General features: G+C 36.7%; 2 protein-coding genes and 1 non-coding gene across 7 annotated transcripts; 1 reads left to right on the plus strand and 2 right to left on the minus strand.

Annotated features, from left to right (window-relative positions):
• Positions 1-541: 541 nt before the first annotated feature.
• Positions 542-5,646, minus strand: SHM1 (serine transhydroxymethyltransferase 1). Its single transcript, XM_007047647.3, has 15 exons — positions 5,317-5,646; positions 5,171-5,221; positions 4,978-5,064; positions 4,696-4,817; positions 4,477-4,553; positions 4,106-4,230; positions 3,233-3,325; positions 2,821-2,913; positions 2,508-2,705; positions 2,224-2,394; positions 1,898-1,975; positions 1,557-1,668; positions 1,374-1,484; positions 1,019-1,185; positions 542-753 (listed from the first exon to the last, which is right to left on the minus strand). Exons 1-14 carry the CDS (start codon positions 5,404-5,406, stop codon positions 1,040-1,042), a joined length of 1,554 nt encoding a protein of 517 aa, XP_007047709.2. The 5' UTR covers positions 5,407-5,646; the 3' UTR covers positions 542-753; positions 1,019-1,039.
• Positions 5,647-6,336: 690 nt separating this feature from the next.
• On the minus strand, positions 6,337-6,410 carry TRNAN-GUU (transfer RNA asparagine (anticodon GUU)). The gene has a single exon. It is a non-coding gene; the product is annotated as a tRNA-Asn (tRNA).
• Positions 6,411-8,714: 2,304 nt separating this feature from the next.
• Positions 8,715-11,067, plus strand: LOC18611411 (uncharacterized). 5 transcript variants are annotated; one of them, XR_016026179.1, is made up of 4 exons: positions 8,715-9,061; positions 10,223-10,327; positions 10,460-10,556; positions 10,692-11,067. XR_016026179.1 is itself a non-coding variant. In XM_088806098.1 (2 exons), exon 2 carries the CDS (start codon positions 9,639-9,641, stop codon positions 9,969-9,971), a length of 333 nt encoding a protein of 110 aa, XP_088662224.1. In that variant the 5' UTR covers positions 8,724-8,854; positions 8,936-9,638; the 3' UTR covers positions 9,972-10,183. The 5 variants fall into 5 exon arrangements, 1 of the variants encoding a protein (XP_088662224.1); XR_016026172.1 differs by having other exon boundaries at positions 8,717-9,061; positions 10,411-10,556; XR_016026180.1 differs by having other exon boundaries at positions 8,722-8,854.
• Positions 11,068-12,428: the final 1,361 nt, after the last annotated feature.

Genomic DNA, 12,428 nt, shown 5'->3' on the forward strand with positions numbered 1-12,428 from the left:
TATTTGATTTTATTATAAAGTTTAAAAAGTATGAACAACATAGTGGCTATTATTAGTCTACTTTTCCCTTTCTCTTTACTGTGTTCTTACTTAAAAGTAACTTCCAAGCACTTTAAAAATAGAGTTGCTCCATTTTTTTTTTCCAAGAGTGGCTGCAGCCTTTGCTTTGGAAGTAGATACCAGTTTAATGGATAGTCAAGGCCTAAGATTCTCTTTAAAAAGATTGGTCGAAATCAAGTGCTCATAATTCAACCATCTTGTTCTAGCAGATTTAACTAGGGATCCAAAAAGGCCAACAAGGTGAAGTTGCTTAGTTATGGAAAATAATACCACTGCGGCATCATCAGAGGGTTTTCATGATGATCATTTCCAAAACAAATGTCATGAGTTACTTCTTGTTCTTGTTTCCGATATCATTTTGGTCTGGTGGTTGAACAATCCGGTACTCAGATGAACATAACGATTCGAGAGTATATCTGTTACTCAGATGAATTTTGCATCTACCATATGAATCAAATGCAAGGCAGTAAGATGAAATTACTTTTGATCTCAAAGCAGGTTTATTACTTCAAAGTGTCGATAAGTATGTATGTATGTATGTATGTTTACACATTCAGTGAAGATTCAAACCAAAGTTTTCTCATTTATACCCATAAAAGCTGTTAATTCACATTCTACACAATTGGCCTGCTGGTAAAATTTTATTCCTCGTTTGCCTCCACCAGTCGAAAAATCACACTAGCACATGCATACCTGTTCCGAATAGATATATAATCAGCAAAGAACATGACAACAAGAACAGAACTACAATAACATGGTTGTCACAAATATGGAAGACCTAAAAGATTCATCAGATGGCACTTAGTATAGATGCTGACATACCCAAAGAGCATAGTATATGTTGGCAACAATTTCTTTTCAAAGGGGGAAGAACATAAATGGGTTTTAGATGTCAACTAATTCACCTTAAGAGAAGTAAGAAATGACTCTTAGCATGGTGAGTTAATCAATCATATACCTTGCAGACAAGGTTGGTTTCTCAGTTCTTGTACTTCATGGTTCCCTTTTCAAATCCAATTGTTGGGAATTGCTTTGCATACTCCTCAACATTGTGGCGGAGTTTTGCAATCTCAGATTGAAAGTTAGGAGCAGCCAGTGTGACCACGAAATCTTTCAACTTTGTCCCTGGTTTAAAAAAATCAACAGCACGCAGCCACAAATCAGTAGAGTCAAGCAACAGAACTAGTCACGACTCAGGACCTAGAATAATTATGTACTATTAACATACGCATTATAGAGCAGATATAACTGATAGTCAGCCAAGTACAAGTTCAGAGAGAATAACACTAGAGGGAATAAAGGCTTGCAAAAACCTTTTGTTTCAGCCTTGATTTTCACTGCCAAGTTCACAGCAGCATCAAAATATTCTGCTACTTTAACAAAGTCCTCCTCAACAAATCCTCTAGATGTAAGAGCAGGGGTTCCTGGAGTGTAATTCAACTTGTAAGAATAAGTTTAGGTCATGTGAGCACAAAATTACAAAAAACAGCCTTTACCCATCCTGATGCCACCAGGAACCATAGCAGACACATCTCCAGGTACAGTGTTTTTGTTTGCTGCAATATGAACTGCTTCCAACACCTTTTCAACCCTGGAGCCATCAATCCCCTGTAGAGAAGATGCTATAAAAGCTTAGTTTCATCCTAGCCTTCATAATAAGGTTCTTTTCATGAAGTCAGCATCTCTACTAGTAAAGAGCATCATCTTCCATCAAAACTCAACAGAGTAGCAAATTTAAAATTGTAAAGAACAACCAAGAAGTAAGGTATGAGAACTTTTAAACCAGATTTATTATTTTCTCCAAGTAGCCAGAGGATATAAAATGTCTATCTCTTACCTTGTTCTTCAGATTAACCAAAACTAGATGGTTTTCTGTTCCACCAGAAACAAGTTTGTATCCCTTCTCAGCCAGAGTCTGCAAATTTGGTAGATTTTGGTGGTTAAAACTACTGAGTTTAAGAAGAGAGAATCATACGTATTTATTGTTTAAAATTCTTGAACACATCCATAAGGATGCCTCCTGGTATATGTTCATTCTTTTTCAATGTATATAAAGAATCACTTCAGCAAAATGAAAAATAATTCTCCATCAAGTAGATGAGAACAAGGGATGTTTCCATGCTTTGTTGTAGAATAAATTCTGCTACATCTTGCAAATGATACCTGTGCGAACTTTGAGCAATTACTGAGGACTTGCTCTTGGTAGGCCTTATACTCTGGTGTAGTTGCCTGTTTCAGTGCAACCGCAAGACCAGTAATTGTGTGGTTGTGCGGGCCACCTTGAAGTCCAGGAAAGACAGCCTGATTGATTTTGTCTTCATAATCATAGAAAATCTGCAGACAAAGTCACTAGTCTAAATTTTTGTTCCACTCACATGTTGAAAGAGAATTGAGCAAAAAATGAGCTAGATATTATAAAAAGGTAATGTTTACTTTCAGCGGCTAACCTCTTTCCCTTGTTTGTTAATCTCTTTCAGTCCCTTTCTGAAGAAAATCATGGCTCCACGAGGCCCACGAAGTGACTTGTGAGTTGTGGTGGTTACAACATCAGCATACTCAAAAGGTGAAGGGATGACATCAGCTGCAACCAAACCACTAATGTGTGCCATGTCTGCCAACATTATTGCTTTTTGCTTGTCGCAAACCTGGTTTAATACATAACAAATGCAACATCCAAATGGGGTCAAAATCACGACCTTCGATGTATGACAAATTGATAATCTTAGCTGGATAGCTTTAGATAAATCTAAAAAAGGCTACCTTTCGAATACGTGCATAATCATATAGGCGTGCATAAGCACTAGCACCAGCAACTATTAATTTTGGCCTGAAAAGAGTTGCACTCTTCTCCATCTGCAATTAAAAACTTTGATGTCAAGAAAAACTTCTACTACGATTCAGGGGAATCTGATAAAACGAAAAACTACAAAAGCTGCTCAACTAGACCAAAACTACACAGGGGACATCTTCTATCAATTAAAAGTAATATAAAAAGTTGATGCAGCACAGTGTCAGCTAACTAGCAGAAGAAAAATATGTGTTGCCTTACTGGGAAGGAAAATAGTTGTAAACAAAAACTGATTTGCAATCTGGGAAACTGTATTCTGTTTTGACCGAAAAGTGATGAAAGAAAAACTAAGAAGCCATCACAATATGAAAACTGATAAAGTACCTGGTCATAGTCAATATAGCCAGTGCTTTCATTCAATCTGTATGGCATTGTCTCAAAAAATATAGACACAGCAGATATCTTTTTGGTGTCCGTCTATGCAATCACAAAAGAAACCACATAAGCATCAAGCCACAACACAAAAATAATGATACAAACAAGAAGACATCCTAAGAAACTGTTGACATTCAGAATTTAATCCTGCTTAATCCTCAGAGTATATAGACATAGATTCATTGGTTATAGGATTACACTTCCAAAGAGAAAGAATGTTGCATGCATTATCATACAGCAGCACAAGAGATGAAAGCTTCAAAAGAAGACCTTCAAATTTCAACTAACAGGCGAAATATCAGTGACCACTTATTTCAAGAATTCAACTCATATGTCTGTCTGTTTTAAAAACGACGCTGGGAATCTAGACAGAATATCTGTGTCAGGAGAAAACTTGGAAGGAGGCTGGGACTATGAGAGAGACTCTAGAAGTTTAACCAAGACAGAGGGAATGAGAGTGGCTCTTGGTGTTTCTTAAACTTGTACTCAGTATCTGTTCTTAGAAATAACAAGGGAAATGCTTAAAAAATGTCTAAATAATAGCCTCATTTCTTAATTATTACCACTATCTTTTTACTCTCTGCACTGTTTTGGATAAATAAAACAAAGAAGAAAAATAAATTAAGGGACAATTATACATTTACAACCCCGTAATTTCATTTTAAGTAATTCCAGCAATTGCTGAGGCATCTTCTGATGTTTGAAGAGAATAATGTCTTGCACTCTAGCTTAAACTTGTTTGCAAAGTCACAGTGTACTTAAATACTGTTAGCAAGTAAGGACAGTCAGTGCAACAAAATTAGCTATGTAATTTTGAAGTACCTGATAACCATGAGAAAGATGCCCACCATGAGGAAGATCAAGTGCCATGATTCTGTCATGAGGCTTTAATAGTGCAGTGTAAACATGAAAATTGGCTGGAGAACCAGAAAGGGGCTGCACATTCACTGCCAGACAACAGAGCATGATAAACAGAGAAAGCCTGTCAGCAACCAAATGGTATGAAAGCTCATGCAGTAAATTTCTTTCCTAACCATTCCTATTACTATCTCCGTAAGCACCCAGTGAGTAATTACATCTGTAAAGTTCTAGGTACGTTATTCACCCTCCAATATAAATAACAAACTTAAAAAAAAAAAAAAAAAACTATTGCTATGAATTCTCTTGCCATAACCAAATTAGACATATCTTACCTCCCCATTTTTCAGGATCCAACCGGAATGCTTCCAGGGCACGCTTCTGACATAAGGACTCTGCCATGTCGATGTACCTACAAGATGAAAGTTAAAACCACTAGAGCATCCGGATACTACATGAATTTACTGATTCCGGTCAAGTAAACACCCAAGAAAATAATAGTAACAAAACTTAATATGAGCACGAAGAAAGGACTAGAGAATTGATTAACGTACTCATTCCCTCCATAGTATCTTGCACCCGGATACCCTTCACTGTACTTGTTGGTCATGACAGACCCAACTGCTTGCATCACCGACACCGAAGTGAAGTTCTCCGAAGGAATGAGTTCAAGTCCCTTCAAAATCAAACAGGGTTTTCTTTCAGTAAATTTTAGCTACTTCAACATGTTATCAATCCAAAAACAGGGTATCATTGAGAACAAAGTTATTTAAAAAAATAAAAACAAAAAGCAAAAAAAAGGGGAGTTAGTTGATTGAAAATAGTTATGCTGTTGCCTTCCATTGGCGCGCTTTCTCAAGCTCGATGATGTCAGCAATTTCAGGATCAACGGCCTCAAGTGGAACATTCAGTTGCTTTGGCCACTGTGAAGAAACAGGAGAACAACTTTTCAATCGAATAATTCAAATAAGAAAAAAGTACTTTCAATCTAAACTAAACAAGTTTAAAGAAAAACAATGAAGTTCTTACAGTGATACCAGGCTTCTCCTTCTCGTACACAGCTTCATTTGGCAAAGATGACTGCACCAAAAAAAAGAGGAAAAAGAAAAGAATTAAAAAAGGAACCATCACAGAATATCGAATTAGAAGAAATAAAAGAGAGGAAAAGAAGAAACCATGTAATAAAGGGAGGTGGCATTGTAGAGAGGACGGAAACGCTTGTCGATGGAAGAGGAGAGTCGTCGAAGCGCCATTGCCATTGCCATTTTCGTTTCTTCTTTCTTTTGGAGTTTAGGGTTCTGAAGCTGTGGAAGAAGTTTGTTACTTAGGGTATGGGTATGTCTCTAAGGCTTGGTTTGTGGCATAGGTTGAGGGTGAGCTTTTGGTGGTTGGAAGCCGATTTTTGAAATCTGTGGGTTCAAGTCCTTTTCCTTTCGAAGCTGGTTTGGCTCTCCTCAGAGCGAAGAAGTGCTGCTGTCTCTCTAACGAGTAACGACTATCCTCCAACCGTTGGTGGCTCCCACTGAGTATGTGCTCCCTTTTGTCTTTGCCTTTCGTTGCTAATTGCCAGTGCCGATTATCTTTAGTACCATTCCCTTGTTTACATGATCAAATAAGGATTTATGGAAATCCAACGTCAGATATGCATGGCAACGAAACTAGCCATGAAAGGCCTATCCAAAACTCTGCATTTCTTAGCCACAGAATTAAAACCTCAGAAATATAAGCTGATAGAATCTGAATGTATTTGAGAGACAGAGTTTGCCACCAAAGATATGGACCCTTCCTCGCTAACTCAAGACGTCATTTTCTCCAAAATTATGTAGTTTTCTTGCTGGGACAGTGGCTTGGGCTTGAGCACTAACACTAAACTTCAGTATGTAAGAAAATATTTTCCCATGGGCCTTTAAGTCTAACCCTTTTTATGACACCGGGTCAGCCCAAACTGTCATGAAAAATAAAATGAAAACACTATTCAGTATATAAGAAAATTTTTACCCATGGGCCTTTAAGTCTTAACCCTTTTTATGAAACCGAAATTTTACCCATGGGCCTTTAAGTCTTAACCGGGCCAGCTCAAAATGTCATGTGAAATTAAACTGTCTTAACCCTTTTTATGAAACCGGAATATTTACCCATGGGCCTTTAAGTCTTAACCAGGCCAGCCCAAAATGTCATGAAAAATAAAACAAAAACGCTAGAAGGAGGGCTCGAACCTCCGACCTTATGGTTAACAGCCATACGCTCTAACCAACTGAGCTATTCCAGCTTGTTTGATTTTTTCAACATAAATATAATTCAACTATTTTTTTCAGCTTTGAGGTTTCAGGCAAAGCCAAATGTAGGGTGCGCGTTCGGCCAGCTAAACCACCGTGTTTGTCCCCTTGATATGTCCCCCAGTCAAACGGGGCCTTACACCCCTTTAGCCCACGTAACAAGTAGATGAAAACACTAATTATGATAATCAAGGAAAAAAGCAAAAGAAAACTTAATTGTCTGAAGAATCAACTCAACCCCCATCCCCCGTCTGCCGCTTAACCGAAGCAGATTTAACAGGCTACATTGCTACAGCAAAACAGGGTCAAGTTCATTGATTCGGGCCATGTGCACCCACCATCCTTGTCCAGTTGCGTCCTTTCTCAACATGTGAAACGCCAAGTCTTTGGTCCAAGACATACTTCAGCTTCTCCACATGGGGTCCCTGGCCTGACCAGATGAGTTTCAAATGCTCTACAACTTTTCAAAATGTGATTTGCTGTCTTACACCGAAATGTTTTTTTTTTTAAAAAAAAAAAGCAAAAAAACAGATTGATTCAGACCAACATAACTTAATCTTGGATAGTTAGTTTGGTTTGATTTGGTTCAACCATGGAATATAATCTTCTTTACTCTCACTCTATATAAAGCCCGTTCTCTTTTGTTTATGACCCAAAGCTCATCTCTCTTACTCTATCATTTTTCCTAACTGATCTCCTTGAGCAACCCATTCCCCATTATCCCATATCTGTTCAAAACATTTGCAGAGGAGGTAAATCATGTTCCATAACAGTTGCACGACTTCCTAGATTGACAATTAATTTCAAGTAGCAACAGTAAACTGATCAATGATAAATGGAGGGTAGATAGGAGACATATGTTACTCTACTTGTAAGAGGAATATACATCACCTGCAACGGTTAGAAAAGTTTCGGCTGTGGATCATGTTGGGCCAAGGTGTGCTTCACCTTCACCTTCACCTTAACCTTATCTTCACAGGGAATTATTAACTAAGATCAAAATGTACAGAAATTGAACCAAAGTCAAAATCCAGGTTCAACGACACTCTTCAAGTGCACGCAAACCTGTTTTTTCACAATTCCTATAACAAATTCAATCACCTTCTCAACTTCAAAACCTGTAACCTGTTTACCCGGAGCTAGATTTAATAGCAGAAGTTGAAATGACTATTACCCCACTCTTGAATCATGGGAAATGTTGATTTTTGTTCCTCAGCAATCATCTCACGTATTGATCAGAACCATTAAGTTTTTGTCAGTATAGTCGGTGGAATGATGCCATTTCTTTCCATCACCGTTTCAGAAACGATGCCGTGGCATTTTCACCTACCATTTGTTTTGGTGACGTAAATAGAGTGGGGGGAAGTCCAAGTACATAGAAAATATGTTTTGATTTTTAGTTACTTTTATTTTATGTCATAATCATCAACACATTTACCAAATTAAAACAGTAATTCATTTATATCCAACATGGTTTATATATATACTACCGTAAAGATGAAAACAGAATCCAAAGATAGAAGACGATAAAACAGGGATGGAGCTGGGACCCTGAATCCTAGAAGAGTGAAATGTTTGCATATGACAGTGTCTACGTACCCTGCTTGCTTTTATGTCTTTTTTCCCAAATCAAAAAATTTTCAGATATATACGACAAACTAAGCCCCAGCCCTAGTGCCCACTAGTTTCGTGTTGGGTTGTAGCCACAAGCAGGTTTTGTTGTACCAAGATCACTTGCTTAACCCATTCAGCTAATTCTTCTTTGCTTCAAGAATCAAAATTTCTGAATGAATTGTTTGAACCATGACATTATTGTTAGCTTAGGCAAAACAACAGGATCTCTGGGTTTAAGAAAAAGTGATAAAAGTTCTTATTTCTTATTCAATTCAAGAGGGTAGCTAACCTTTGTTTAGTACTAGTATATTGAGCTTTTGTATCCTTAAGAGAATCTTTGAGCATATAAAATAAGGCGTCAAACACACTCTTTGTCACACCTACCACCATTAATGTTCCTTAAGAAATAACAGCAAAGCTGTTCAATCAATCAAGTATCGTTTGATTGAGATTCTTCCTGTTTTCATTTCATGAGGCGAGGATTCATGAAAACGATACAGTCACGAGCATTTCTTCAGACAATTAAGTGTGCTTACCATCATATATTAAAAGAAAGTTAATGTTATCATGATTAAAGTTGGAAGTAGTTTGATGACCGATGCTTCTCAACTAACAACGTGACTGGTTATTTGTAAATTTCACTTTAGCTTTTATATTTGCCTATTCCTAATTAGCTTGGCAACTTTATGGGCAATCCACCAAACCTAAATACTATTAATTACATGCTCAACAGACACCAACCCAGCATGATCAGGTTCTGCCCTTCTGGCTAAAATATATAAATTCCTTTTAAAGGAAAACAGGAATTGCCAAGACAAAAAAGGCAAGAAAACTTTCATACTCTTTACTTTCACTGTTTTTGTTTGCATTTGGATACTATACTATTTCTCCATTTCAATTTCAGGAATTTAATTCTTTAAGAAAGGTATTGAAAATTCAAGTGAAAGACCTGCAAGAGAGCTGTGCCACTTTCTTGTGTAACCTTGCTATTCATTTTGGGGTTTATACAACACAGCGTTATCTATCAGTTGTGAGTGCATGAAAATATTGTTGTCTGTTGTTTTGCTGTTATTAACTTAATTTTTGTATTTTCCTGGGAATTATTGGATCAGGATCAGCATAGCAATTAGAACAACTTGGCCTTCTTTTGATATCTAAGTTCAAGCAAACTAATTCTGTGTTTTGACTGATTTTGTTTAGACCCTGTATGAATCCAAAGCTCAGGTTGTATCACATCAGATCAACTTTGGGAGTTGATGTGGTTAATAAGGAAGATAATTGGCTTGTGAACTAATCAGAAGTCAGCGAAAAAAACCAATGTATTTGAATGTTAGGGATCACATGATTAATTGATTATTATCCTGCTCTTTTTTCTAATCCAGCTAAAACTTTTGCGAGCTTAAATAATAGTCTAGTACACATTAAAGGCCCACTGAATTAGTGCCAAAAAGGATAAAGCTTTGCATTCTTTGCCATCATTCTTGTTACTTATAAAAGACACAACATCCTCTTCTCACTCATATGATTGTTGAGGAAACACAAGAGAAACTTGACATCATCAAATTCGAACCTAAATAAAGTCTAGCTAGAAAGGGGAGAAGAAACCAATGTCTCAAATGGAGAGAGATCTCAGCCGCCGCCGATCCTTTTATTTTTCCGGTTGCATGATGTCCCCATCATGCTTCCCTGTGCATGAAGAAATGGAGTACTCACGCATTCACTATAGAAGCAGCAGCAGTGACAAGACGAGGAGGAGATGGAGAAATCTGCTAAGGAGGTTGGTAAGGGATGGCAAGAGCAGCATATATGGATCAAAACCTTTGTCTTTTCACTATGATGCTGTTAGCTATTCACAGAATTTTGATGATGGCTGTCATCATGATGAATCTGGCCATGGCCGGCGAGTTTTTCAGGATGTTAGATGGGAAGTACATGAGTAATGTTGTGTTTGTTTATGTGTTTTTTTTTAAGTTCAGATCATCTTTGTTGTAACTATATAGATATATTAAGATCTGCTAATTAAGTTTCCAAGAATCACATTTCTGCCGAATTACTGTTTCTGTTGCTTTGTTTTCTTCTTCTTCTTTCGCTCGAAATGTTTATGTTAGCTCTGATGATTAGAAATAATGGATCTGTGCCTTGGATGATGACATATTGAATCTGCGAGGGCCACTGGGGGTGCATTTTTCAGGTTCCAGGACCGACTGAAAAACAACAGGAGCAAGACCTTCTTGTTCTTCTTAATCTGCTTAACTAAATTCTGATCATCAGTGAAGAGACAAAATAACCTTCCAAGGTCAGATTCTTATCAAAGAAATGCCTTCACCAATGATTAAAATCTTAACTAATTTGATTTTCATCTGGAAAACAACCTTTCAGCCCCATGACAAGACTAATTAACGGTGATTGATAACTGCACACATTGCAGAGAATGTAATTTCAAATGTCATCAGAGACCATCAGAGTTGCATGTGAAACTCTAGTTTTTCACAAGCTAATACGCCAAGATGGCAAGGAAAAGGAAGGTTGTTCTTTTTCTTTTGTTGATTGGTTTTTTCTGATCAAACTGGATTTGTTGAAATCGATGGTCATAACTTATTAACATCTTCTAGGCATTGATCAGAGTTACAGTGCTAAGTTTCATGCTTTTTTGGATGCAGCTTCACCTGTCAATAAAGGTCGCAGAATTATTGAAGGCAAATTGTGGGGTAGAGCCGTGCAAGTTGCATTGAGTAGGCCTGGAACTGCATATGATCCGTATGCTTGTCTGAGACTGATCAGAGTGTATTTTTGTGATCAACACTGTTGATATATATAGCCAAGAAAACATTGTCATTTCATTTGTAATTTCACCAGTCAAGCTCTGTCTCTTTTTCTGTCGGGGGAAATTTCCTTCTTAGATAGAGAAGGCCTTTCCTCATAAACATTTCTGTGATTAACACCAATGTATAGTTGTCCTAATAATCATTTAAAATCTCCTAATAGATGTTTAACATGACAAATCAAATAATACAGCTTAGCACTGTCTCAAACAAAAATTCTAATGAGTGCCTCTTGACTTATTTCTTTCTTAAAACCAAAGTCTAATTAGTACCTCTTGAGTTATTTCTTTCCTTTTTTTTTTTTTTTAATTTGGAAAAAAATCAAAATTAAAAATTTTTAAATAAAAATACATGTAGCTATAATTGAAATAAATATACTTAGTATTATAATAACTCTATGCTTTGGAGAAGCAGCTCACTCGAGAAATAAACTATTGAAACCCTTTTTTCTTTTAGAGCATAAGCTACCATATTGTTTTGTTATGCAACTTTTGTTATGCAAAGGATTGACGTGTTATCTGATTAATTTAACGAGCATATTTGGGCCTGGAGCATATTTGGGTTTTATATTACCTGTATTGGGCTTGGGTTCTACCCGTAGCAGTAGGGGATTTCGTGGAGCCTATATAAAATGGGACCACATTCCCTCCATTATTTAAATCTGGGAAGCCCAGATTCTTTCGGTTGCTGCTCGTTGCTTTTCCAAATTCCACTCTCCCACACAGTTTTAACCCCTTTCAGCTTCTCTCCAGGTGAGAATCCGATCCTTTCTTTCATTTTCTTTCTTTTCCAAATCTCATAAATGTTTCCTCTCTAAAATTCGAAACCCTTGCTTGCTTTTAAGCAAATTTTCTCATTTCTTTTTGAAAAAATTGTGATACATATTCGATTGTATTACTATCATTTCGGTTAGAGAGAAGTGATAGTGAGAGAACTCCCTTTTTGTGTTAAAATTTCGAAGAGAAGATTGTAAAGATTTATAGGTTTATTTTTATTTTTATTTTTTCCTTTACCTCATGAGTTGGGATTTCATGTCTTGAACCCTTGGATTGAATGGTCGTTTGATATGATTCAGTTACTACCACCAAATATACGAAAAATAAGAAATTGCCGCTTGTTTTGTCAATTTTCAACCTTTGCGTTTAGGCTGAAGGGTTAAATACCTTAGTTCATGATTTATAATGTTGAAGGTTGTCGTATCCACATGAATGATGTTGGAATTTATGCCGTTTCCATGTCGGAGCTAATTTGTCAGTGTGTATATCTACACAGGTAATTATCTTTAAGTTTATTAATTATGTTTGAAGTTGATAATTACTTAGGGAGGTTAACATGAGGTGAAGGTCAACTTATTTTTATTTGTATTTTGAGACTCAACTTCATATATAAACGTATAGATTCTTAGTCATCAGCCTGTAGGTGCCAAAGATAAGCTATTATGTACAGATGCATATTGGATTGATGAAAGGTTAAACATATTGGTTTGATTTGGGTTGTATCTTTGAAAGTTCTTAGCTTAGACAAACCCAGCCCTGTATATTTTCTCAACCTGGTTTTTTAAAGCTTGAAGATTTT

The sequence above is a fragment of the Theobroma cacao genome, chromosome 1 (genome assembly GCF_053813885.1).
Source record: "Theobroma cacao isolate CCN51 chromosome 1, ASM5381388v1, whole genome shotgun sequence".
Taxonomy (NCBI): domain Eukaryota; kingdom Viridiplantae; phylum Streptophyta; class Magnoliopsida; order Malvales; family Malvaceae; genus Theobroma; species Theobroma cacao.

What these genes read in the sequence shown, in the direction of transcription:
- LOC18611411 (XM_088806098.1), top strand. Translation starts at nt 9,639, where the DNA reads ATGTCTCAAATGGAGAGAGATCTCAGCCGCCGCCGATCCTTTTATTTT.
- SHM1 (XM_007047647.3), bottom strand. Translation starts at nt 5,406, where the DNA reads ATGGCAATGGCAATGGCGCTTCGACGACTCTCCTCTTCCATCGACAAG. An exon ending in ATTATGCACGTATTCGAAAG is followed by an intron (nt 2,706 to 2,820) that starts GTAGCCTTTTTT and finishes GTATTAAACCAG; the next exon opens with GTTTGCGACAAGCAAAAAGC. An exon ending in AATCAAGGCTGAAACAAAAG is followed by an intron (nt 1,186 to 1,373) that starts GTTTTTGCAAGC and finishes TTTTTAAACCAG; the next exon opens with GGACAAAGTTGAAAGATTTC.